Source organism: Drosophila miranda, chromosome 2 (genome assembly GCF_003369915.1).
Source record: "Drosophila miranda strain MSH22 chromosome 2, D.miranda_PacBio2.1, whole genome shotgun sequence".
Lineage (NCBI taxonomy): Eukaryota > Metazoa > Arthropoda > Insecta > Diptera > Drosophilidae > Drosophila > Drosophila miranda.
Window position 1 is genome coordinate 18,286,290 of NC_046675.1, and position 26,398 is coordinate 18,312,687.

The 26,398-nt window shown below is 43.6% G+C and overlaps 2 protein-coding genes across 13 annotated transcripts; one reads left to right on the plus strand and one right to left on the minus strand.

Annotated features, from left to right (window-relative positions):
- Positions 1 to 940: 940 nt before the first annotated feature.
- Positions 941 to 25,928, minus strand: LOC108155704 (exocyst complex component 4). Of its 11 annotated transcripts, none has more exons than XM_017286684.2 (20): positions 25,470 to 25,928; positions 22,134 to 22,296; positions 8,274 to 8,324; positions 8,133 to 8,196; positions 7,733 to 8,061; positions 7,600 to 7,671; positions 7,399 to 7,407; positions 7,221 to 7,226; positions 6,761 to 6,873; positions 6,538 to 6,700; positions 6,258 to 6,468; positions 4,841 to 4,929; positions 4,210 to 4,550; positions 3,404 to 4,154; positions 3,202 to 3,326; positions 2,826 to 3,125; positions 2,360 to 2,761; positions 1,685 to 2,288; positions 1,421 to 1,627; positions 941 to 1,363 (listed from the first exon to the last, which is right to left on the minus strand). In XM_017286684.2, exons 2-20 carry the CDS (start codon positions 22,218 to 22,220, stop codon positions 1,187 to 1,189), a joined length of 4,101 nt encoding a protein of 1,366 aa, XP_017142173.1. In that variant the 5' UTR covers positions 22,221 to 22,296; positions 25,470 to 25,928; the 3' UTR covers positions 941 to 1,186. The 11 variants fall into 11 exon arrangements, with proteins under 11 accessions (XP_017142173.1, XP_017142178.1, XP_017142171.1 ...); XM_017286689.2 differs by lacking the exon at positions 25,470 to 25,928 and adding an exon at positions 22,677 to 22,881 and having other exon boundaries at positions 22,161 to 22,296; XM_017286682.2 differs by lacking the exon at positions 25,470 to 25,928 and adding an exon at positions 22,677 to 22,881.
- Positions 23,930 to 25,333, plus strand: LOC108155706 (protein jagunal). 2 transcript variants are annotated; one of them, XM_017286694.2, is made up of 3 exons: positions 23,930 to 24,118; positions 24,451 to 24,823; positions 24,905 to 25,333. In XM_017286694.2, the coding sequence occupies exons 1-3, from the start codon at positions 24,030 to 24,032 to the stop codon at positions 25,034 to 25,036; spliced, it is 594 nt and encodes a 197-aa protein (XP_017142183.1). In that variant the 5' UTR covers positions 23,930 to 24,029; the 3' UTR covers positions 25,037 to 25,333. The 2 variants fall into 2 exon arrangements, with proteins under 2 accessions (XP_017142183.1, XP_017142184.1); XM_017286695.2 differs by lacking the exon at positions 23,930 to 24,118 and adding an exon at positions 24,152 to 24,381.
- Positions 25,929 to 26,398: the final 470 nt, after the last annotated feature.

Genomic DNA, 26,398 nt, shown 5'->3' on the forward strand with positions numbered 1-26,398 from the left:
AGATTCCGTTGAATGTTTCTGGCTAACTAAAATTCTTAGTTCTGCCCACATAATTTTAGGCCGTTTTCTTCAAGATTGGCTAGTTTTTAGTCTTTGCTTTTATTGTATTTTGGCTTAAACAAGGCATAAACAAAATAGTTCAACAAACAAAAAACAGTCGCAATGTAAACCCTTTGTAAGGCTTTTGTATACCCTATTTCATTAATTTAATATGAAGATCCTGTTTTCCGAACTGTTTTTATACCGAAATTAATAAAGAAATTTTCTCAAATTGATATTTTTTAGACATATTTATTTCGTGGACGTTGAAATGCAATGACTGCATCTTTCGGGGGGGTCTAAATCGGTACCTTGTACCTCTTGGTAAAGAGGATGAGGTCCGTCTTGTCCGCGTTGATACTGAGTCCTACCTCTTCCGCCCACTCACGTATCTCCCTGAGTGTACGTAACGTTAAGGAGCTGAGGGTCGATGGACATACACCCGTAATAAGTATGCTTATGTCATCTGCATAAGCTTTTATATATATATAATATAATATAAAATATATAAGAATAATTTTCTTTCTTATACTTTTATGTTGCTCTGGGTTGTCCAAGGCCTAACCTGAGTATTCAATAATAACCGACAACATAATTTAGATAGCGCAAAATTATTAAAATATTGTACCTGAAGGACCGACGGACCGTCAGACATGGCTCTATTGACTCGGCTATTAATGCTGATCAAGAATTTATACATTTTATGCAGTCGTAAACGCTTTCTTCTGGGTGTTACACATATCCACTTTCACCGCAAATCTAATATACCGGCTGTTATTATAAAGACTGATCTTTTACTCGAGAGAATTCCAGGGTGAACCATTATTACGCACTTTTTGGGTATGAAAATCTCAACAAAGAAATCAGTACATTGACAACTATATAGTAGCCGCCAGACACCTCGTTGTTAATATTTCATTTATTGTGTATAAGCCGTTAAAATATCGTTAATGAATTCTAGAATATGTAAATACACAGAAACGACTGCATCGCAACACCAAGTGCTAACATGTTCAAAACATTCATAATCATTTTTAGTTTAAGACTAACATACATTTTGCACTTACACTAGCGCCAATGTGTGTGTGCATGGTATCCACCCTTAAACACATATTAAAAGTTGTGTTTTTTTTGTTTTAAACGAACATTATACAACCACACCTTTGGAGGGCTTGGCGCCCAGTATATCCGAAAGCTTTTGCTGATAGGAAGCCAATAAATTGGCGTCGGTTATGCTGCAGGCCTTGCAGGACAAGTGCATGGCATTGAGCAACTGCATCTCCGAAAACTGTGTGCCACGTTCCAGCAACGCATTCAGTATTTCCTGGATCAAGTAAAAATGTTTAGCCACCGGGTCTCAGCTTATATATCTCTCACTTACGTCTGGATCCATGCAGAGGAGCTCGTAGAAATTCTTAGCCTGATCCAAAGCCACTTCCCTGGATGCGGTTATGTTGCTTAACGTTTGTTGCAGGGCAATCGAGTTTCTGCACATGCGCTGCACGGTGATTTGGTCAATGTGTTCCAAGTAGTTGGATGCTTGGATAAGTATGCGCGACGCCAGATGTGCCAGACCCTCAAAAATGTACTACAAGATAATGGATTAGATAGATATGAACTCAAGGGGGGGAGTTGAGGAGCGTACCCTGGTTTTTCGCGGATGAAGAGTGGCACTGAAGGCTTCATCCATCTCGGACAGTCGTTTGGTTAGTACCTGCACTTGACGATCCGGCTCAAGAATGTCGTCTTTGGAACCAACGTAGCTGTTTGTTCTTACACTGGACTTTGAACGCAAGTAATGGAAGCATTGGACCCGAACCTCCAAATGAAGCACAAGCAGACATGTGTTTGCCAGCTCATCGAACTCCAGAGCCAAGTTGGTCATCACTTTGATCGTCCCATCCTTGACGGTTATGTCGGCGGTGCACTCAGCCGAGACGGCGTTCAATCCGTTTACCATCGGCCGACGTAGGTCGTTGGCGAACTCTGAAACGCGGCAGGAAAACCATTCCATACTCTCTTGAAGTATGGCCAGCTCCTTTAGCACGCTGATCTCGACCAAAATCTCCTGTTGTGTGATGCCACCCTCGCCCAAATTACTGGTTAGCATCTCTGCCTCACGAATATTTCGCTGCTGCACCTGCAGGGGACTCTCCTCCTCTGAGGGCTCAAAGCTTCCCCGCTGCAGCTTTCGATTGTACCGCGACCTTTGACTGGAGGTTTTTAGGTCCGTCCAGTTGGGTAGTGTCCTGAAAGAAGAGCAATCAGTTGCATCATTGTACCAAATCTTATCCTAGTCTTAGTTTCATCCCATAATTACTTTAAGAATCGGCTTATGTCTTCGTCTTTGAGCCATGCGACGCTGTAGATTCTCCGATCCTCTGAGTCTGGCTGCACGATCCCTCTGTAGGCGCCCTGGCATATCTCCCGATACGCCTTCAACAACGCACACACCATCTTGAGCAGGTCTTCCGAGTAACAGGGCAAGTCATGGATGAGGCTTTTCGTCTCCATAAGCCGCCGTTCGACCATCACAGTGGACTGCAAGAGAGGTCTACTCAAGTTAAACGACTTCATTTCCTCCGGAGTGATGATTGTCCGCCAGGCGTCTTGATTTTTTGACAACGATTCGATGGTCAGCTGCAAGTTTCGGTTGTGGCCCTTAGACAGGAACGAATCCTTTATATAGTTGTCCACAAAGTCATGAAGACTGCACGGTTGGCTAGAAGTAAGGCAAAGATGGTAAAAACATCGAACTTTCTTACGGTGCGGTGTGTACACCCTACCCCGGCTTGCACTTCATAAAGTTTTCTATCTCCTTGATATATCCCATTAAAGGTAAGTAGACTTTGGTTATAATGTTCTGATCGGGAGTGCAGATCAACAGCTTTTCCCGCTGCTTCTTCTCGTGGGGGAAGAGCCCACTGTTGGAGCCCTTGCCGCTGCCACCCAGTTGAACGGACAGATTATCATCTACCGATGCATCCGAGGCGTTGCGACGATGCTCCTTTAATGGTTCATTGCTGCTACGAGGACCATTGCCTACGTGCGAGGACTTGTCAAATTTGAACATTGATCTCTTTGTGCTGTCGAACAAGTGGAACGCACCGATAGATTAGAACATATTAAGCGTTTAACTGAAATTCTTGTTCAAACACACACCTTGGAACCTTACGCCTTAGGAAGAATGAGTTTATATTGCTGGTTGGCTCCGTAAACCCTGTCTGGGCACTCTCGTCCGATGCTCCATTCTGTATATCCAAATAGTCGGTGAGCAGCAGTTGCAGCTGTAAATATAAAACAAGTTTTCACAAGTTAGAATGAAATTAAATAAAGACATTACATTTATCGAGCGAGTACTAACCACTGACTGAGCCTGCGCCCAAAAGTCTGTTAGATCGTAGGGCTGCGGCCCAACTACTGAATATTTCTGGCCCACAGACAAATAGTTTTTTAGTAGCAGCGTATGCGTCTTGGCAATGGCCTTAAACTGCTTGAAAATGATCTCCAGCAGCATGAGCAGCGGGTTGGAATCACCAGCTCCTGCAGTCAGCGATAACTGGTGCGTTGTGTGGCGCACCACGTTGAGCAGCTCCGTTTGTATTTGAACTCGCAGCGTCTCCAGGGAATCGGGCACCTTGTGCAGCATGCCAAATGACTCCACGATAATGGCAACGAAGTAGCTCATGCTTAACTCCGGGTATATAAGATCTGCATCTTCGATAATTTCGGCCTTTTCTAGATCGAAGCACTGGGCCATTTCGGAAAGGGCTTTGCGAACACGAGCATTAGCTTCAATGCGATCTGTTGAGCGGCGAGCTCCTATTCCCCGAATGAAGCTAGAGTTAAGGCGGCTGGAATTGGTACGCTGAAACGAGGAGAACGCTTCATTGGCCGAATTCGTGTAGACCTGGGTGACCAGCTCCTCGTGCAGTCGCTGATAAAGCTGCTGACGACGCGTCTGCAGATCTGCCCGCAAGTCGGAGAGGCCATCGACGGCCTGCAGAGGTCCATTAAGCGTAGCTAGTGCATCTGTTAACGCCTTGCTGGCATGCAAATACTGACGCTTGGCGGTGTAGCTAACCACACGCTGAGGAACCTTTCGTAGCTCCTGACTAAAAGTAAATGAATGACATTAAATCCGTCGAGTCTGTAAGCGGATAATCTTACATTTGCTCCAACATTTCCAGCACGTACTTGTGCTGAACTGCGTCTGTCCACATCTTCTTAAGCTCATCCCGTCGGCATTGGAGCAATCGCTTGCAGGCACTCAGATTCTCCTTCACGGAATGTATTCGCTCCCTGCTGGCTGTCACCTCTGTAGATACCTGGCTGAAGAGTGGCAGTACTAGTGTGAGCTGCTGATCGTGGCGAGACACCAGTTCATTGAGACGTAGGTCTGAGCGCTTAAATTCCTGTTCGATTTTAAGCTTCTCCTTCTGACGCTCCTCAGTCGTCTCGCTGAATCCCAGGGATTTGATGACGTTGACCAGAAAACCACAACCTGCGGACTACACAAGCAAGAACACGCACAAGTCAGGCCCGCAGTGATCATATTATAACAAAATATCGTAAAAGAGGGCGTGCAACAACAAAAACCGACCCACAGTCCAATGTAGTGGTGTCGTCATCAACTTGGTTGTGGGACACAGCACACAAAATAATAAGTTACCAAACAATTTTATGGGCCAGAGGCCAGATTCGTAGTACGTGTTTATTCAATACTTGTACTATACTAATGAGAACTTCATCTATTTATCGTTTCGAAGATCATTTTCAGCGTTGGCTTGAAGAAATTTACCTCATCCTTGCCATACTTCACGCCCCTGGGAGGCTTTGTTGGCGGGGGAGCGTCCATGTAGATGTGGTTAAAAATATAGGTCGGTTGTCCTGGTGAACGATAGTAGTATAAGTTAGTTTTGTATTAACATTGTAATCTCGGTAATTATTAAATTTGTTTGCAAAAAATCAGCACAAAAATGAATAATTGGCCATGCAAACTATCGATTTAACTATCGATTGTTGAGATGTCAAACTATTGAGGGTACTATCGAAGTTTCGATATATCGGCTCTAACCACTAACCACACAGTATGCACTTAATATATGCGAACTTGCAACGACAGCTCCCAGAGGTCTTAGGAAATGTCGCGTTCGGCTGTCATTTCGGCAGCGCATTTATATGTGTGCGTGTAAGCCGGTTCTCACATGCGTTTTAGCGCTTGTAATTTTTGTTTTGGTTTAAGCAAATGGAATAAAAGAATTGCACTTTGTTTCTTTATCAACTTTATTGTGTAACTGTGTTGTTGCATCTATTATGCTGAGTGCTCGGTTGACCAAGTTGTAAACACTAAAAATTATGCTAAAAGCCAATGCGATAAAACCAGCTGAATACTTGCTCCAAAAAGGTTGCTTGACAGCTATCAATTGTTCTTTGGTTTTTAAATTGCTTTTGGTTTTGATTGTTTACATATGTGAAATGGAATCCGTGTGCCTACTACTTTTATTATAAATACTTTATATAAGCCGCTTACGTTGTGGTGCTTACGCTATGTAAATTTTATATGTATATGATTCCATTTTATCAAAACAGCAACGATTGGGTCTGTTCAAAAAAATGTACAAAACTTGGGGGAAATAAGTTAGAAAAGGAGTCACATTGAGAGTACTTTCATTTAGTTCCTACGTGTTTAGGTACAGTTTACTAATCGGAGGTATTACAATGATGATTGCTTCTTCGTAGTATTTAGCAGTTGTGTTTAAGTTCTTTCGATTGGAAGATTTACGAGTAGATATGAGTTCTTTGCTTTCGTTTCGTCTTCACAGGTGGGATCCTTGGGGTTACATAAGACTAAGCCTAGGCAGAAGCTAACATCGTTTGTCTGCTCACTTTTCACTAGGATAGAATATAATATAATATTGTGTTTGCTGCTGTTGTTTTTTCAAAGCGATTCAAAGCGATTGCTAATTAAAACTTGGCTTAAAATGTTGCTCATTTGACTAAAGGTAATACGATTACATCTGAGATGATTGTTTGGCTTCAATGTTCACACGGATGTTTGTGTTCGGGTCAGACTAAAGATATTTCACTAGTTTAAGTAATTAAATATGCAATTATGTGTAATCTTCCAACGATGCTGAAATGTAGCTGTAGCTGTGGTTCTCGCTGTGGCTGAAGCAATTTGTGTGGTCGAGTTTACTCCTTCTTTGCCAACTCACTATTCATGATGCTCAGGCGCCGAATGTTCGGCTTGTCGTAGTCCTCCATGGAGATGCCACGCGACAGACGTCGTGACCCGTTGGCACTCTCAAAGGAGCCCGAGCTTGCGGTGGAGAAGGCGCGTCCACGATCGACTCCCGGCATCACCACCGAGGTTAGCAGACCCTGGCCCTTGCAGAACAGTAGAATGGATTGGGCCACTTTTCCGGGCTAAAAACGTATTGAGTAAAGTATTGAGACATGAAAGCTTATACAGAAAGGACAACTGAGTAAACTCACTGCATCGGCCAGAACATCGCCAGCCCTTTCGATCTTCAGGATAGTCACGCGCTCCTTCTCAACATCGCGATGCAGCTTCTCCACCATGGTGGCATATGGGCTAAGCATTCCCGTAATCAATATAACATCCACTTTGCAGCCTTTGAGGGTAAGGTCCTTTCGACTAGGAGAGGCAAGTGGTATTGAATGTTAAATAATGGCACGAATGCCGATGCAAACTCACTTCATAAATGCTTTCACATAGAGTCCCACGTTCTTGCTATTCAACGAGCGGTGCAAACGCTTCTGATATTCGGCCACAATCTTGTCTTTATCCGGATTTTCGCCAACGATTTGCTATAAAGTTTTATTTTCCCATGTTTTTTAATTGCGCAGTGTAAGTAAGCAGAACATTTGCATGAGACAGACAGTTGATAAGTTGGCGAAAATGGTTAATTGAATGCGCTTTGAACACTAAGCTATAGACTACAGTGTATCAATTAGCAAGAACAGGCCAACACTAAGATAACGGCTACAGCGTACAGTCATGCACAAAGGAAAAAATGCAGAAAATACAAAAGCAAATGGGGAAAGCACTTGACAGTTTTTTGATAGTTATTTTGAAAGTGTTGGTAAATTTGGCTTCAGGCCGATTTCTTGTTGGATCAAGTTAGGACTGGAAACTAGTATATGTATGTACGTACCCAGCGCTAAAAGAAGGTAAGGGGAAATTAAACGAATAAATAAATAATCGATCATGCTAAAAATGGGCCTGGGAATATTCAGTGAAATTTTGTAGACAAGCGTTGTTGTACCAATTGAAAAATGAGGTATGGTATGCTTTGGAAGAGACTTGTGTAAGAAACGATTTGATTTTTTTACCTCCATGACCTTAAGCGTAGACGAACAGAGTTCGGACGATTGGTTGGTTGTTACAAAATCGAACATAAAATAGAGTAAAAGTAAAGTGAGTACAACACCGAGGTAAAACAACACACACTCCAGGGACACAACCAGTGGTACATTTGAACGGAGGGGGCGGGCACAACATCTGTGGCCACGAATGTAATTGCAACTACTTACATGTCCGAACTTGTGATACATAAGAAAGCTCTCAGCCGACTGGGCCACTTCATCGCTTTTCCAGCTAATGAACTGCAAGGGACGGAGTTAATTGAGCAACTCATGAAGTGGGCAATCACACCGCCGGACCTACCTTGCTCTTGAATGATTGCAGAACGCTGGCAGCGCTGCCCGTGGCGTTGATGAGAATGAGTCCCAGAGCCCGGCCCGGATGTGCCAGGCCAAACCGGGCAAGCACATTGGCGCCGGCCCCTTCACCCAGGCCAATTACGTACTTCACATGCAGATAATCCAGAACGGTGACCAAATCTTCACCCAGAGACTGCAGCGATGGAAACGGAAAGCCATCGGCCAGGGCCTCGGCGTTGTCGGCATGTCCAGGCACATCGACGTGGATGAAACAGGAGCGCTCCTTTATCTCTGTCATACATGGGCTGCTCACGAACTCCTGGAAGGAATTATCTGCCGGGATTCGGGAAGTTAGCAGACGGCTTTAACGACAGTCAGCATCCATAGCCATAGGCTCTACTTACGATTGCAGCCCAGGTCATGAACAGTGATGAAAACTGCTCGCTTCTCCTGCTGCGACAGGTCGCCCTAAATTATGCCACGAAAAACATTGTGAGCCATCACTACGGCCGCCTCGTGTCCTCGTCCTCGACTCGTTTCCTTACCTGCACTATGACAGTCAGATCTCCGCATTTCTCTGTGCTGATGTTGTATTTCTGCAAGGGCGAAATTCAATAAGTAAAGCCAGACTAAATGAAGTGTGAGAGGAATGGAATGCTCGGAAACTTGAAAACTTCGAACGTAATGTAAACGGGAAAACCATTTTCACGATGCTACGATAAACACAAACTCAAGCGTGAAAAATGACGGGCATGAAATGACCAAAAAAAGAAACGAGAACCAAAAAATGTTGTTGACTTTGTGTGCGTTTGCTTTTGACAGGTCCTTGATGACGACCCAGGGACAATGCTCATGGAAATTAAACACTGGCGAAAGTGGAACTTAAGGAAATGCAGTGAGAAGGAACTTTTGTTCTCAAGGCTATGAAAATCCACAGAAAGTACCAGCAACCTGTTTGTGGAATTTTCTCATTTGTAAAATATCTTTCGGTGGTCTTTTCAGACGCAGACGACCTACCATTCCAAGCCGAATCCATTTACTATCTTTTTATTCAACAGATGCCATTGGCTATATCTCTCTTTCGACAGTTGCTTGGTTCGGAGCTCCTCAATATCGATCGCTGAAACTGAAACTTCACACAAATGTCGCGTGGCCCACTGTATACAATATTGGAACAATATGTTGTGTTTGGCTATCAACTTCAGATGGGTCTTGCTCTACCTAAGCTCAATTCAAAATATATTAAAGCGGCAAGCAAATAAACTCACAAAGCTCCCCCCGAATGGAGGCCGGGGAGGCGGTCCATTGCCAGGCGGGCTGGGCATCCTTTATGAAGACAAACACACTCAGAGCCGCACCCACACACGCGTGCATACATACACAGTATATATATATACATGTATACATAAAGCCATCAAACACTTATTGAAATTGAGTGAAACTTTACAAGTGTCAAAAGACCAGCAGAGGGAAAACTCAAACTCTGCCAAGGACGGCTACGGAGAATATCTTTTGGCTAAGAATTTTCCTAAGCTCTTTAATATTCGTTCCGTTTAGTCCCTCCTGGGAGTGGGGTGGAGCAGAGGCGGATTTGTATAAGCAAGTACATAGATATTATGTAAATTGCTCGTTTGAGCTAGGGACTTCGAGACTCCACCTGCGAGGATCAAAAATGCCAATAAAATTGTTGCATTCAAATTAAAAGCATAAATAAATCATAAATGATGCCCGTTTGCGTTTCTGCCTTTATTCGCATGCGGCTCTTGAGCGGAATTTGCATATCTGAAAGCCAGCTGGTCCAACAGAGCCGAGACAGGATGCAGGATCAGCCAGTTGCACTGGCACGACACGACTATCGACAAACAACTACAGCGGCGATGTGGGCCAACTGCCCAAGTGGGAGGAATGGGAGGTCTGGCAATGGCAGTCCAGAATAATGGCAGAGCAGAGAACAACAACCAAGTGGCGCACATTGCCGTCGCAAATCAATTGGCATTAATTGATTACGAGTGTGTGTGAGTAAAAGACAAGAGTAATGGAAAATGTTCAGCCCCAACTTAAGTGGTTCGACACACTCGTAGACGTGGGGGAGGTTATTCGACTCCGACGGTCTATACCGTGTGAAAAACCCCAATCAAAGTTATAGTTTTTTTATTTTAAGAGGGATTTATCACATTAGGGAGATCCCAAGGTATGATTAGAATCATGACCAACGTTGGGTCTAGAAATCAGGAGGAAGATCTTAAATATCGACAATTTCCACTTTGAAATGGAAATGTACATATTCTATTGTTGGAATATAAACAGTGGAAAGAATGTGGAAAGAACCCCTCAGGGGGTTCGTTCTTCAAGGCGTATATCTTCTCCACTTTTTAGGAGAAGGGAATGCCATCAGGGAATGGGTCCACTAACTAAACCTTGAATGCACCTGTCATCCGCACTGAACTATCAAATATGAACACGTTCAGAGCACTGATGCCATGAAAATCGCTTATAAATAATGTAGTCGCCAATAAACTGCACACACACCTCCCGAGCGGAGGGCACTTGTTGGGGCAGGAGAGGGCGTCACCTGCTGGGGGGCGCTTGGCTGATTGCACTTTACGACATGCCGATACTCATTCATTCGGCCTCTCATGCTGGCATTATTGATGATTGATGTCTTGCGGTTGCCACAGCGACTTTACTCGACTCGGATTGAATGTAGCATCTGCTACCCGTCAATGCCCGTATACCCGTATACCCGTATATCTGTATATATAGCCAGTACGAGTATGTACATATAGATATGTCAGGAAAAGAGGAAAAGTTGTTTTACTTTCAAGTAAAATTTCGTCTGCGTCAGAAGGGCTTTTGAGACAGTTTCCAGCTTGTTTGCTGGCTGTTTACATCGCCAGAGCCATCAGTCAATTAAAAGCCCATTTGGCTCAATCGTTTGATTTATGCTTGGAATGTGTCCCTCGGCCGTCTGTCCCACGAAAGCGCGCATATTAATTGACTACCCAGCGGTAGTACTTTGGATCCCCGAGTCCCAGCGCGACTTGGGAATTGATTGAGACATATGTACGGCGGATGACTAGTTTTCCTGTGACGAAAACACGTGTAGTTGGTGCAGGGAAAAATTGATGGGAACTCGTCTGGGTCAGCTGGCTCAATTGAAAACTGCCAGATGCTAATCAATCAATATTTGCATACCCAAAGCTTGGGGACTGCCAGTCGGCATTCACCACAATTTATATTCTGCAATCATTTTAATGTACTTCCTCTCGAAATTTCCGTTTCGACCTTAACCGCACCAAAGCTCTTTTCATTTGACTGTTTTTTCCAGGGAACATGCGGAAAACTGTGTAAAGTCCTCCTGTGCTGTTTCCACAGTATCCTTTACACATCCTTTACGTTCAGATGTGGGATGAGGCTGAAAACACGAAACCTATTTTTCCATCAACCGAATTGTGCAACAAAGAAGTTCGTTACACGAATGGCATTTTCATGTTCTGTTCCCAAAGTTTGCATTAATTTGAAGCAGCTACTCGTAGAGTACAAGGATAATGGATTCGTATAGGTATTTGAATTGGGCGGAAGAACATCCATCACCGAGCATAAAATTGTAGATTAAGCTGAATCGAGAGTATCCTATAGTCGGAGTATCGTTTCAATCTGATTCGTCGGGTATCAGGAGCAGATGAGATGTACCCCTATTTAGGTAGCAAACATAGCATACATCCATGCACCGCACTGCACCCGAACTGTTGTCTTTTGTTGCATGCAACGGGGCTTGAATGCCTGGAAAACTTGCATGCAACTGTATCACTTGCTCTTGGAATGGAATGAGATTCTTGTGAGCGTGCGTCTGGGTGTGGGTGTGGGTGTGGGTGTGGTTGTGGCTTTGGCTGGGGCAGTGGATGCGAACGGAGATGCGGAGGCCATCGCATAACTGAGGCATTGCCCTCAGGCTCTGACTGCAAGTTGCAGCTGCCGTTGTTGGTGTTGCCACTGCTACGTGGTACGTGGCAACTCATTGACCTCGTTGCTCCTGCCTTCCCCGTTTTCCGTGTTCCCCTTCCCCTTCCCCTCGTACCTCCAGCGCAGTTTGTCCGTGCAGGGTGCGGGGTACGCGCCCTCGCCAGCCACTGTTCCATATTTTTCCTGATTTCGCTGACGTTGCCAGTGTTGCAGCTTTTCGCAGCTTCCTGGCTGACTGCGCTTTCACTTTTAGTGCTGAGCCCGATCCTGCTCCCTTTCACGTTCTCGTCCTGCCCCTCGTTCCCCTCCCATCACGACTCCCCGCCTAATGTCGTAATCATGTGGCAGAGACCTAAGTGCCTATTACGTCCGACAGCCCCATATCACTTCCATCGTGTGCTCTTGTGTGTTTGCCCTGGCCCGTCTGTCACTCGGTTGATTCCTTTGGATTTCTGCTGTAACCTGATGGATTTTTCAGTGAAAAGGTTTTGATGTCTGATGGATGACGGATGATGGATCCCGTTTCCGCAGAGCGGATACTAAGTTGAAATCCATGTTTATTTTAATTTGTTCAAGCGGTTCGATTATTGCTCGATGTGGAATCTCCTAATCTATGGAAATCTATCTTTGGAATGTTGCCAAATGTTTGCTAAAGCAATTAGCAAAGGCTTAACTCGGTCTAGACGCACAAACATAAAACAAAAATGAGTAAATAATATAACTTTCATGTTTCCGTTCTAGAAAAATAACGCTTATAATAGACCGGCGCGAGAGGTATTTTCTGGCTATAATTCCCCTCAACTACCACCCACTAGGAGGATCCACAACCCCATTCAAGTGTCGTGGATTGTCTGTGCAATGAGCCCCAGCTGGAAATGGGTCACAATCTGTCTGTGATCTGGCCCCGGAGTCACCACAGCGCTATGTCCAGCTGTCCAGCTCATGAGCTTCGGTGGAGAACAAAGCCGAGGCCCGAGTCGAGTACTCTAAAGGGAGAGTCAAGTACCTGGCAGAAGTGTGCGGCACTCCAACAGAAAGTTTATTTAACAAAGTGCTGGCCATTCAATCCCTGGCCACAGCCACAGCTTTCCTGCTTCCTGCTTCTCTTCCTCTTTCCTCCTTCCTCTGCCACTTGCCACGCTCCTCCCCTGTTTTCGGTTTTCCGTTTTCCGTTCCGCTAATCAGCATTTCCCTTGCCAGACACGCCTAACTCAATCGCCGGGATTTCTCTCTTGGCTACATTTATTGCATTCGTAATTTAAAGGGGAAGCGCCCAGAGCCCATCCCCCTGTCTTCTCTTCTTTCCCCTTGCTCTGTGCAGAAAAATCTTGGGCTGGTTTGTTTATGGCCGGACGGAAAGTTTATTTCGTTCATTTCATTTCGACTCGAAAAAAGCATTCAAGTAAATGGATTTTCGCTTCATAACCGCACTTGCACCGAAGCACTTTGGGGAGTCTGCTGTCCCCCCTGTCCACAGGCCCAACCGCGCCTCGACCCACTCGTGGTTAAGTGCTGTCATATGTCGTCCCTGTCACTCCAAATCCATACCGGCCCAATCCCGCCGGGAGCCGCCTTGGATGAGGGCAGGACTGGGCAGGACAAGCCACCAATGTTGAGCTATGAAATTGATGCCGCTCTTTCTGCAGGTCCACATCTGACCAGCATGCGTAATGCTAATGTAAATTTAATTAACTCGGATGGTCCACGGGCCTGCAGTATTTATGACTCTGCATTTTGACAGTCCGGAATGAGCTCTATTAAAAGCACATTAATCTTAATTAATATTTGAAAAGGCCGCAGGGCGAATTGTGTGGATTCAACATGTTGCAATGCGATGATAAGAAGGTATCAGAATTCGATTTTTGAAATAATAAATGCACATACAAATTGACGTGGATAAACATACAAAATGTGATTTTCTGCAAACGTAGTTTCCGCGATATATGTATTTGAATTTGAATGAAATCATGCCATCGCAAATCATAGAGAATTTCGGGAATGTATTCACAGGAGGATGCTGCTATATGATCTCTCAAGGCTCTCACACACTCTCTCAGCCAGACTGCCTTGATGGAAGTTTGCGAACCCATTAAGAAGGCCAACATAGCACATTATAAGTGTTGGAAACTTATGGAAAACTTCTCAAAGCAGAGATGCAAAAAGTTTTTTGAGGCGAGAGCGGCTTTTAATAGACAAAAAGGACAGGCCGGTGCTAAAAGCCACCAATTAAATGTTTTTTAAGTTGGGCAGGAAGATAGGAAGGGGACGTCACTTTTCCAATGGCAGAGCTATTACAGGAGGCACACTGAATCGCATAGGAACGGTCCGAACGGAACCCAATTCTTTAAATGAGATGGGGGAAATTCATGGGAAGAATAACACAAAATACAATTAGATAAGTGGGAAGCATGCTTTTCCAGGGGCGATGTCAGCAAGACCCTCCGGTCTAGCCGTAAGGGGATGCCAAACAAAGGAAAGGAAATTTCATGTGCTCTGGGAAAAACCAACGAAAGAAAATAAACTTTTCCGTGTGGGGGAATGGAAGTTCGTTCAATGTGCAGGACTTTGCCAACTGATGCCATGAACCTGAAAGGGACTGTCCAGGGGTAGCGTAGCGTGTAGCCAGGACATATTCCAGGATATTTGCCTCGGGCCCTTTATTATTCAGTCAAGAGTTCAAAAGGGAGAAAAATCCGTTGAAAAGCGCGTTTGTGTCTACGACATGCAGCTCATATGTACGTATATGAAAGTGGGCCCGGGGAATATCATGTATAATGCATAGACTTGGGCTCGTATGGTCATGGATTCAGCCGCCTCGACATTGTGTGTTTTCCCTAATTAAATCCGCTCGCATTTATCCTCCCATAAAGGGATGGGCAGTCAGCGAAAAGCGGAAAACTGAGACCTGAGAAAAGCCTGAGACAAGCTAGCAAAGAAACAAAGTGAATATAAATAAATAAAAATAAAATATAAATATACAGCTGCGGTTTATGCCAGCCACAGCTCTTTCGTCAGCATATTTGAATTTCAGTGCAGTCCCGTCTTGGCCCGTCCTGCTCTCGGGGCTCTCGGGCCAAGCAGATGAGGGAATCAAATCATGTTTACGCCATTCCCTGGAATGGAAGGGTTTATGAGGCTCAACTTAATACAAGTACAGGAATTGCATAAGTTACGGAGTTTAATCCATTTCAGTCCCTGTTTTCTTGCTCCCCCTCATATTTTCCCTTGAATTAATTTAATTCAAGAATAACCAAGACACAAATATGCCGTTCTTCAAGATTTCATTTTTGTTTGCAATTGTTCTGCGACTTCAGTGTGGAATGCAGAATTCCACTACTAGCGAATTTCAGTCTTACTAAAGTTATTTACATATTTATGTACGGTCTATGACAACATTGCGTTGAGTCTAAAGACTTCTTTCCTAGTCTGGTAAATCGAAAACCAGTGTGTTCTTTCCAATTAGCAATGTAATCAAGAAAACAAAGGCGACTTTATGCAAGCAAAGACAATTATTTGTGCCATTTCAGCACCTAAATATCTTTGGCCTGGCCCACGTAATTATTATGTGCCAGATGCGACCGCAAATGGGTCGTAAAAAGAAGCATTCAATGTAATGGGCAGCCACAGCCTCACACAATCTCATGCAGGACGACAATTATGCAATTTTTATGAGCCGCAAGCCAAAAAGTATGCTACGGATATGCCCTTTGACCGAGTCCTCAGAGACAAGGTACGAATAATAAGAAAAAAAGCGGAAAACAGCACAAAATTGCAAATGGCAGGCCGACAGCAGCAGCTACCATAGTTAAGCTCTGGGGCTCGGGTCTGTCAAGGTATCCGCTCGTGTTAGAGACAAGTTTAGAGCAACTATATCTAGTGCTGAACCGTAGCTAGGTGTACTAGGATATCATGTATTTTAAATATCTATTAGAGTTCGACGCAATAAAAAACCGTATTAATTGCATTGAATACATAAAAGTATGTATAATAGATTTTTACTAGATAATAATAGTTTGGAATAGAAGAAATTAAATATATTCTTATAACAATGAACAATTTCCCAGCGTCTTAATTTGTTGAGAACCATAAGTGAGTTTCCGACACACAAATACAATTTCGTGATTTATGCAAAAATGTTGAATATGTATTTGCATACAACCAGGGTATTCCTTGAGCAACAACTGAACGATACTGAATGTACATACTACTCACTCATGCACTCATACTCATACACAATTAAACACACACTGAGAGTTTAAGAAGCGCATTAGGGCACAGGACACGGCGATGCTGGGACGGGCACAAACGGGTAAGTCAAAAAGTAGTGCAATCTGAACCATAAGCCGTCAAAACTTACGCTTATCTTCTCGGGAGCCGCTGAGGAGGAGCTGGCGCTGCCTCCGTGCTTTGGTGTGCCCGGCTTCGACATGGTTCAGTGGAGAAGACGCGGTTCTTCCACGCGGACTGGGCTTATTGCGTATTGCGTTCTAACTCCTGAGTCAACGCACAAACGTCGTGTCCTGAAATCGCTCCTAATAGGCGCACAGCAGCACTCGACACCGAATCGGGTAGGAACGCTCTTGACTGGCCTCCGGCTTGGGTTGCTGCTCTGTATTGCAACGTTCAAAGCACACCGACGACTGTGCCAAGCTTTATCAGAATCGAACCAGCGACGCGAGCCAGTCATCGTCATCGCATGGCATCGCATCGCCATCGCCATCGTCGTCGCATCATGCAAGACCCGAAAGCCTCCGACGCTTCACAATGGTCTTTTTTCCGAAAAGTGTCGTTTAATTCATAAATCCGTAAATACAACATAAAGGGATATACGAATCCTATATTTCGTTTGTAAATAGGAAATATTTGTTTGAAGTAGATTTACTTGCTGTGGCAAACAGACATGCATATGTACATACATACATACTTATATCTTTTAAATAAATATACTTAAACACTTCTTTAAGGGTCATGTTTTTCTGTAAATTTACTATATAGATAGAGAAAGAGAAAGCCCCCACTGTGCGACGCGGCAGAGAAACGAAGTCAAGCGAACGACGAAGTGGGGAGCAAAACAAAACGATGGAAGATGAAATGTGAAAACGGCATCGGTAGCTGGCTCTCGTCTCTCTCTCTCACAGAGAAGAGATGTGCCTTGCCCCAGATAAGCGGATGAGGTGCGGTGAGGGGTAGTGTTGAAATGTTGCCGTAGGGCAGTTAGTGGGGAAGGTGTTGTTTCCGATGCCCGCTACAGAGCTGCCAGATAGTCGCACGCAAACTGCGTAATTTCGAAATTGTAAAATTCGAAAATCTAAACGAGGCGTAAATACTGGAAATTCCCTGAAGACTGCAGAATAACACGTAACAGAATTATTCCTAATCATTGGAGATCTGGCAACTCCAAGAGCAATCCAATTCCGTTGCCTACTTTAAAGCGCGCAGCTTTTTGGCGCCCACCCACACACACACACATTGTCCATATACATTTATTCTTCGTGCCACTTCCAATGTGTGTGTGTATGTGTCTTGGATTATGTTTATGGGGGTTTTTTCCTGGGGCTTATGCGAGTACTGTAGTACAAAAACCATCTTTTGTTCACTTCGCTCAGAGCCTTGCTCTCCGCCGTATTGTGGAGCAGACTCTTCATTGTTTCTGTTTCAGTCCGTTGTTGTGGGTGTCGGTGTCCTCAGCCAGCAAACGCCTTTTTGTTTTGATGTGCTAATTTGCCAGCGCGCGGGAAATCACCCCCCACCCCCCACGCACAACGCACCACTCACCCTCTACTCTCGCCCTCCCACCCGCAGCCGAAACGAAATGCGCATCAGAAATATGCGTGTCCTAGGTCAAGCTGGGCATGCGGGGGCGTGGCACTTTGGCGAAACAATTTCGGGACGGATATAAAGGAATGATTGAGGAATATGAACGTACACATGTATGTATACATATGTACATAAATCGTGATGGCATCGCCCTCTAATGCGCTGATGCAGCGCGAACATGCTGAATAAATTCAGAGTAATTTAAACTTGAATTGAAAAAAGCACGACGCACCGAAGAGGGGTGTGCGAAGCACCACAAAGTGCTGCAGAAAATATGGAAAGCCAGATATGGTAGAAAAAGTCCTTAGAACTTTAAACTTAATTTAATGCAGGCAAAGTTGAAATCGTTTGACAGACGAAAGCAATGCATACAGATGTACATATACATACATATATGGTAGCATTATGAATTGTTATATGTATCTATGAAAAGTGGAAATTTTAAATTTAAGATATATGTATGTATGCACATTACATTACCTACAGCATTTGTTTAATTGTTGACAGCTCGCCACTTTCCATTCACTTCCGATATCCATTCAGTATTTGTGTTTCCACTTTCACTGGCGCTTTAATTAAACAAAAAGCAACGCCCCGACAACGATGATGATAAAAAGAGCATAAAGCCAACAGAGGACGTATGACTGACAAAGGAATTAAACAAAGGTGGCAGGGGCACAAACAACGGTGCAACAACAACCATTTTCCAGGCAGGTGCTCTGAACAACAGCGACAACGAAAGCGATTTATGCATGTGCGAAGGAAAATGTCGAGGAAAACAAAAGCGAATGAGTACAAGATACGCGTTACTTAAGCGGTTAGCCGGTGGGGGTGTAAGATGGTGAGGTGTGGCGGTGTGGCGGTGTGGAAAGCGCAGCTCACAAGCAATGGGAAAGTTACCAGGAGACCCCAAACCCCGCAGGCAGCCAGGCCAAGAGATGGCAGGGGCAGGAAAACGGGGCACGAGGCACGAGGCACGGATGAGTACAATTGAAAGTCTGTAAGCCGATTGCCGAAGGCGGCAGCCGTATGAAAACACAAGTTTAGGTGGGAGTGGCACTGGCAGTGCTAAGAGACTGGGACTGGGGCTGAGACTGGAATATGGCAAGTGAAGGAACCCCATTTATGGCAATTCCTAAAGTAGAGGAGTAAGGAAAAACCCAACTTGCATTCGCCCCAAACATTAAATACTTGCGGGGTAAATAACGTCTTATCTTGAGACGGTTAACGGAAACAAAAACTCCTTAAGCAGTCAGAATAAGGGGATATAAAGAGTGAATACAGCTCAACAATTACTCAAGGTACAACCAGAAACATATTTGATTCGCAAAGAAACCTTACGAGTTATTGCTCGTTGCTCCAAAAATGTACGAATAAAATGGAGTGGGAGTGCGTGGAATATAAAATATCTATGTATATATTTACATTCACCCTTTCAAGATCACTGTGACTCAAAAAGAAATATAAGCCACTTATGGTAGCTTTTCGTTTGGAAGAATCCTGTGCATAAGGTTAATTTTTATACTTTAAAACTGTCTTTCAAAGCACTGCATAAACTGTATGGAAACATTTACACATTCTCAGGGAAGGAGCCGCAGTCAGACCGGTTAAGGAGGCTGTTGAAGGAAGTGGAGCCTGGCGGAGCAGGCAGGAACACTTAGGCCCAAATGGCAACACAAACACACGTGTTAGGAAGGCCTACAGCCGAAGGATGACAGTGTGGCAAGTGCTAACAGAAAGCAATCAGCATCCAGTACCGCACGCACAGCGACTTGCTCCCTCCTCCTCCTCCTCCGCCTCCTGAGCAGCAGCCAATCACCGAGACGAGCTTTCCCCCGCCTCCAAGATGAATTCTTGCTCGATATTTACGCATTTATTTATGCTGCTCTTTATTAGCTTTTTATCGTTCATTTATTTTGCTCGTTATGTTCGCGTCGCGACTCTCGTATTTGCGTTTTTTTCTGCTATTTTTGGACTGTTCGACGCAATTCCCAAGCCGTCGATAAGGAGGCAAACACAATCGTTCGTACGAGTACAAGCATTCACGGGCATAAGCCTGATAAAGACATCGATCATCCATGCGGGGGGTGGCTTTAAGGGGAGAGGAATCCGAATGGAATGCAAATGAACTTGTTGGTCACCCAAATCCCCCAGCTGATTGATAAGCATAACCACCATCACCACCGGATTCCACTCGACCAAATTGGAGTTCAAATATATGTATCTCTCCCACCCCGAAGAGGCATTGCCACTCCCCACCCTGTGGTCCAAGCTAAACGAATTACGGGCCTCTGTAGCCCCCGAAAATTCAATTAACATTTTTAATTCCTCTACTTTGCAATACTTAAGAACACCTCGTCCGTTTGGGGGTGGGGGTGGGGGTGAGGTTGAAAGCCCCCGACAATTCAAACGAAGGGAAAAATTTTTACCGCGGGTCTATATTTAGCCACAACATCAAGAAAAGTGGCATCAACGGACAACAGTCCGCCGAATTCGCCAATTTGTTACCTATGAAAATGCAAAATACTGATAAGCAAGGCAAGAAATATAAGCAATTTATTGCAGAATAAGGAGAATCAATCAAGTATTATCTGAGCATTTCTGGGGAGTATTTAAAGTTTTACGAGCTGCCAAAAACCGTCACAATCGAATCGTTTTCACAGCAAGAATGACGAAATACATTTATAAATATTATATTTATTATTCTTCCTCTTTCGTGGCCAACAAAGAAAATAAAATTTACATATTTTAGATGTGTTATCTAAAATAGTAAAATCTACAAAAAGTGAGCTGAAAGTGCATTTGGGCAAAATTCCTCATTGATTGATACATGATATTTGCATTTATTCAAATATGTCAGCAGATGGGACAATCTTTCGGCGAAGAAGTCGCGGACACATTAAGGTTAAAGGTACCTTTACCACACCTTTACCTCTATTTAGTTAATTATAGGTCATATGAGATTTATACATACTCGTATATCCCGATTAATAATTATTATTGTGCGAAAATCAGTAAAAATACTGGGTCTTTCGACTAAAAACTAAAGCGTGATGACAAATTTGTCATCATGTTTGCGGGAGAAGCTGTGATATGGACACACACTGCTTATCAGGGTTATTTTTGAGGGACTTCTCGGTCTCGTTGCCATATCTGCAAATGGGACTCGCATGAATGTTCAAATGTTTATGAGAATGTTTTACACAGGCATTTTTACGCTCTCGCACAGAGACGGATTGAAGTGGGTCGGACATTGCTCGGTGGTACAATGAACTCGGGATGGTGCTGGTGGCTTGGGTGTATGGGTACGTAGTCGTGTATCTGTGTGTGCCTTGGTTAACCCGCTTAATTAATGGACGTGGAATACGAGTAACTCTTCGCTGTCGTTCAATTATTTCACTCTACCAGTCGGTCCCTGACAAATTTGTTTGTTCTTCTGTTGGAATTCCATTGTGCTGCAGTTCCGTAGATGCACATAAGCACAGCCACAGCCCCCGCCACACTGCCACAATGACCATGCAATTTCGGATCGGGTATTCGCATTGGGACATTTATTTTTAGCCCGACAACGGAAGAGACGGCGAGCAATGACTTGTTAATACCCTACGAACATGGATATATGGCATGCATTGCACAGAAGTTCCGAATAATTGGGTAAACGTATAATATGTATAGTATGTGTATTTTCAATTTACGCTCGATAATGAGGAGAAATAGATGGTCACTGGGGTCAAACATGTCAAATTGGCACATTTTTTTTTAGCTAAGTCGAATTATTGATTCAGTATTGATTTAAGCTAAAATTGCTGTCCCTATCGCAGAGCAGTGTAGTTTCAAGCCGAGTTGTTGAGAAATTTCCCCCTATCCCCAATAAAAAGCAGTCTGTAAGTCAGTCAAAACGAGTAGTGTACCAATTGGTTAGTTTTCCTAGCTCAGGAGTATCCCGTCCCCTCTATTTGGGTCAAACAGACAAGCAGTTTCTCTGTCCCGTTCCGGGCATGGCATTGCCTAAAACAACATCCACAGCCACAGCCACAGCCACAAAAGCATTAGCGTCAACGGCAAACACCCGTAAAAGGCCAGCAATCACTCTTGTGATAGCGGCAAGCATTCTTGTGACCTTGATCCGAGTACATTTTGGCCCCACTTATTGGGCCGATGTGTACAATGTATGTATGTATGTATTTTAGATTAATTAAAGCAGACGAGCCGAGCCGAGCCAAGCATACGCGCACACCAGAGGCCTTACGGTACGGGACCTGAGTGTCTGACCCCCCCGCCCACGAGCAATTTGCCACTAATCAAATAAATATCGATATGGCACACGGATGCCTCTGCTCAGTGGCAGGGGCGGGCCTGCTCGTAGTGTTGTACTTTTCCACGACGTCCGTCTTTTCGTTTTGCTTTGTTTTGAATTGTGTGAAAGTGTGAAATAGATTTTCCGCCCGAGCAAGCGCACAGCACATGACTTTGGCCAAATAGATTCAAGTAAGGAAGGGAATGAGGTAGGAGCAGGAGCAGAACGCATCTATCAGTGCATACATACAGAGCTCTACTGGGGGGAAGCCACAACAAACAGAACAGAATCATATATCTCACGATTTGTGGTCACTTGATACCAGTACCTCGTAAATGGCATTCATAATTCTCACCCGCTCAACCAGGCTTTCGGCGCGGCGCGCGAAGGAAGCGCGTTTGTCATTGGCAGACATGGCAACGGATGGGATATACTTATGCTTGGGTGGGTCTCAAGGTATCACTGGGGATAGGATGACGGGGCGACCGCAACTGCAAAGAAAATAAATCGAAGAAAGGGATTAAAGTTATTGTTATTGTGAATATTGTAGAAGTCGCTTATCTTAAGCAGTTGATCGATTCGATTTCGATGTCAGGTTCTAATATCACAAAATATCTAATATCTAAATATCACAAGGTTCGCGGAAGTCTATTCGTAAGACGAGGCATATTCATATATTGTATGTACATACATATGTACATATATTTCGGGCTGCTGCCCGACAGCGGACAGTCCCACAACAAAGTCTGATATTATATATAATTTTTGTGGCGGCCACAGTGAAAGACAAACAATATTCAACGACTTGGCGCAGAAGTGCAATTAATTTCATTAACATCTTATGAGGGTTCGGGTTATTTTGGGAAATTACCGATAAAACCGTAAGTTCAGGAGCTGTTTAAACTCTTAATTGCGATCTCTCAGCTGCCGAGCTTGGCGTCAACATTCGCACAGAAATTATCAACAACGCACATTAAGGAGAAACCGCAGTAAGAACTACACTAAAGTTCGACCGATCGCATGCGGGTACGTGTACAACGTCCAAGCGGGAGAAACAGCACCGTAGAACTGATGACACACGTCCGCATGCTCGTCTTTTGTAGACGCAGAGCATAAAGAAAGCCCGCGAGCGGCAGAGAAAGAATGCAAAATTCGTTATTTTATTTTTAAATATGCACCATCCCGCCATTATGCCCCAAAGACCCTCCCTCCCCTCCCAACCAGCTTTCCCCATGGGTTTTCTTTATTCTGCCAGATTGATTTATGGATTTAGGTGCAACAGGTGGGGAAATAGGCCTAAGTTCAAGAAGCAGTGGGCGGGCGAGCACTCTTACCGCACTAAAGCTGATTGGAGGACAAAGCTTTCAGCTGGATGCAATTTGCCTAATGCTACTCGTAAGTGCCCTGAATTATGATAATTTCACTCTGAAGTAGTCGCAACGAGTTTCCAAGCCAAACGTTATGATCTTACATTTCTAATGATATGGGATGGTTCCGTCCCTAATTCTCTCCTTCTGCTTTTAATTACCATCTTACAGGATAACATTCTATCTGCAATCTGCATCCTCTTTAATTTAAATCGTGATATTTCAAAATAAAATTCAAAATTAACCGAAACGGGATTTTCTTGCGCCGTAGCGCTTTTATAGTTCGATTGTTGAAGCAAGTCGTCACGTTACAGCACGCCGATGCACAGTACGATAGTTGTTCATTAAAAAATATCAATATCATTATTGTCATTAATTAAGTATACTTAAAGTATTTAAATGACTATGATTTAAGTGAGTCTTAAATTTGTTGAATTTATTAAACTAGTTATTCTTTAAAATACTAGGCATTTAGTCTGGAAACGGCAGCAACCTAAAATATTCTTTTGTGCCAATACTTTGGTTCGTCACTGTATCTATATATCGATGTATCACATGTATATACATCGATCCCAATTATTTATCATTTACGGTATTGTATATACTTTTCTGTATATTTTAACGTTGAAATTGAGTTAAGGATATTTTTACGATATATCGGTATATAATGATGTATTATTTTCCGCGGTTGTATTCAAACTGTTGACCTGTTTAAATAAAGGGGCTGAGGTGGGTTAAGTTCGTTTTTTCATCGGTATATATCGGACGGTATATCGATAAGTAAGAACAAAATATCCAGCAATTATTTATAAAAATAAAAGCAACGACGTGTAAAAACGAAATACGACGACAACGAAATGGCAACGCGCGGCGGTCCAATGGTCGCGGGCACCGACGGAAACGACTTCGAGTTCAGACAGCGCGTAGCTGGCACATATCAAATTAGGTTAATAACACTCGAAAACCCTTCCCCAGAACACCTACACTCAACAGCAGGAAATTATCTAATTACTAGCCGCTTCCACAGTAGCTGCTACTGCCAAAGCATACTTAGCCAAGCAGGTTGCTGGAGAGATGCGACCGTGGGCCCCAACACCCACACCGTGGACAGAACACACATTCAGACGGAGCAGTCGGCTACGCTACCCTGGTGGGCAATGTGCCAGCATGGCATGGCATGAGCCTGGCTGCCAGAGGCAGTAACACTGTGTACATGTTTGAGAAGGAAGTAAACCAGAGACAGCTATTCACGGTGGAAACCTTCTCTTGTCGTTGCAGTTTGTTGAATAAATCACGATTGAAGTACTGCATTTTCTTCCATGCTCTTCTTTTCTTCGTGATGCTGGCCAAGCTGACCTCGGACATATTGGATCGCCTGGACATTTTCGTGCTGGAGATTGAGGAACTGGAGGTGCCTTCGCCACTTTGGTGGGAGTACGTGTGGGCCGGTTCGCTGCTCACCTCGTTCCTGGGTCTGTCGGCGGCACGTGGCAATAAGGTGCGCGAAATGCAGAAATACATGATCGCCATTCTGGTGTTCGCCATCCTGCCCTTGCTCTACTGCTTCGCCTACTATTTTTCGGACGTGTGGGAGTTCGCGACCATGGACAAGTCCGTGGAGTTGGACGAGACGGACATTTTCATCTGGCGCGTAAGTGAAAAATACCTCCATCGAGTATCTAATACACCTGCTCCTGTATAAACCGACTAAATTCTAAATTCTTGCTTGCAGGGCTACCCCTATGGTGTGTTCTGGTACGCCTTCTGCTTTGTGGGCTTCCAGGTCCACGGATTCACGCTGTATTTCGCCTACAATCTAGTCAAGGTCTGGAAGGCCCGAACTGCCACGCGCAAGTTCCAGTAAAGTCGAAGTCGAGGTCGCGGAGAAAGTACTAAATACTCGCCAAATCACTAAAACGTCAAAGCGAAACGCTGTAGGGCTAGATGTAAATAATTTGGAACTTAAACTAATCTCTAGTGCACAAAGCGTACAGAAACTAAACTAAACGAAACAGCTGTTAAGGTATCGCACATTTTAGTCTTACAGGAGAGGAGCACATATTTTCGTGGCCAAACGAAAATCACGTTAAAGTTATTGTTAGTTGAAAGTTAAACCGTTCAAAGATTAAATAAACAGACACTATCCATATACATACATAAATACTATGTACACCCCCTAATGTGTACACACGCAGCCTTGTGAAGTCAACTGAAGACAAAGCAACTAAAGCCACCAAATTTCCCCGAGTCGGAAGCAAAACCAAAAACTTAGACAACTTCATTTTTTGCTTACTTACATTTCGACGTGCCTCGTGTTTGTTAGAAACGTTTTATATATATTTACACACAATTATATATATATACAGTATATATATATACACGCATATATATCTGTGTTCATGTCTATGGATGAGTACTTCGTCGCTAGGTCTTAGTTAGTCTTCTTTTTCTACGACTTTCAAATCCGTTGGTTATTCATTTCGCTTATTATTTTGTACTTTTAACTGATTTTGAGCACACAGAATCAGCCTGTGTGTTGAGTGTCGAGAGGATTGCCCCATACTATTTACAACTACTACTATCCAGGTATACACTGACATACATATGACATATGAAGCAAAGTTTATCCAGTTCTGATCGTCAATAATACATATGATATGTGTACTGTGTAACGAGAGACAAATCAGAAAAATGTAACAAATCAAATACAATAGATTGAGAAATTAATTTTAAAGTCAACCTGTTTTTTAAATCGTATCTTGTTCTCCAACTTTTTAGGTAGTTTTTTAAAAATGTCTCAATAAAAATGCATATATATTTGTTCTTCTGAGTGGGTTAAAAAACACACCTCGTCTTCTTTATGTGACAATCGGTACAAGAGTTTTTTAAGAAAACAATTATCTTCAATTGCCAATTTAAATTTTCATTCCATCGTACGTTTGAATCAGAAAATATCCTCCAAAAGCCAAGCTCAATCAATTTGATTTTCTGATTGGTCTGTTATAAATTACTTTATCCAAAAAAAAACGAGCATCCCTGGCTGATAGAAGGGAACTAAAGATCACCTCTTACTGAAGAATTTAAAATCACTTGATATACTAGAATATACCCAAGCCAGTATGGAGCAGAGGAAACTTATCCGCCAAGTCCCTATCTCATTCCGAACAAAATCGTACCTAAGAATTCTCTGATCGCGCAAGCAAAAAATACAGAAAATAATCACAAG

Bases quoted from the DNA above. Each gene is read 5' to 3' on its own strand.
- LOC108155706 (XM_017286694.2), top strand. From the start codon at position 24,030: ATGGCAACGCGCGGCGGTCCAATGGTCGCGGGCACCGACGGAAACGAC. The intron at 24,119-24,450 runs GTTAATAACACT...TTGTCGTTGCAG, and splicing joins GCTGGCACATATCAAATTAG to TTTGTTGAATAAATCACGAT. The intron at 24,824-24,904 runs GTAAGTGAAAAA...TCTTGCTTGCAG, and splicing joins CGGACATTTTCATCTGGCGC to GGCTACCCCTATGGTGTGTT.
- LOC108155704 (XM_017286684.2), bottom strand. From the start codon at position 22,220: ATGTCTGCCAATGACAAACGCGCTTCCTTCGCGCGCCGCGCCGAAAGC. The intron at 8,062-8,132 runs GTAAGTAGAGCC...GAATCCCGGCAG, and splicing joins TCATGACCTGGGCTGCAATC to ATAATTCCTTCCAGGAGTTC. The intron at 3,126-3,201 runs GTGTGTGTTTGA...CTTGTTCGACAG, and splicing joins CTAAGGCGTAAGGTTCCAAG to CACAAAGAGATCAATGTTCA.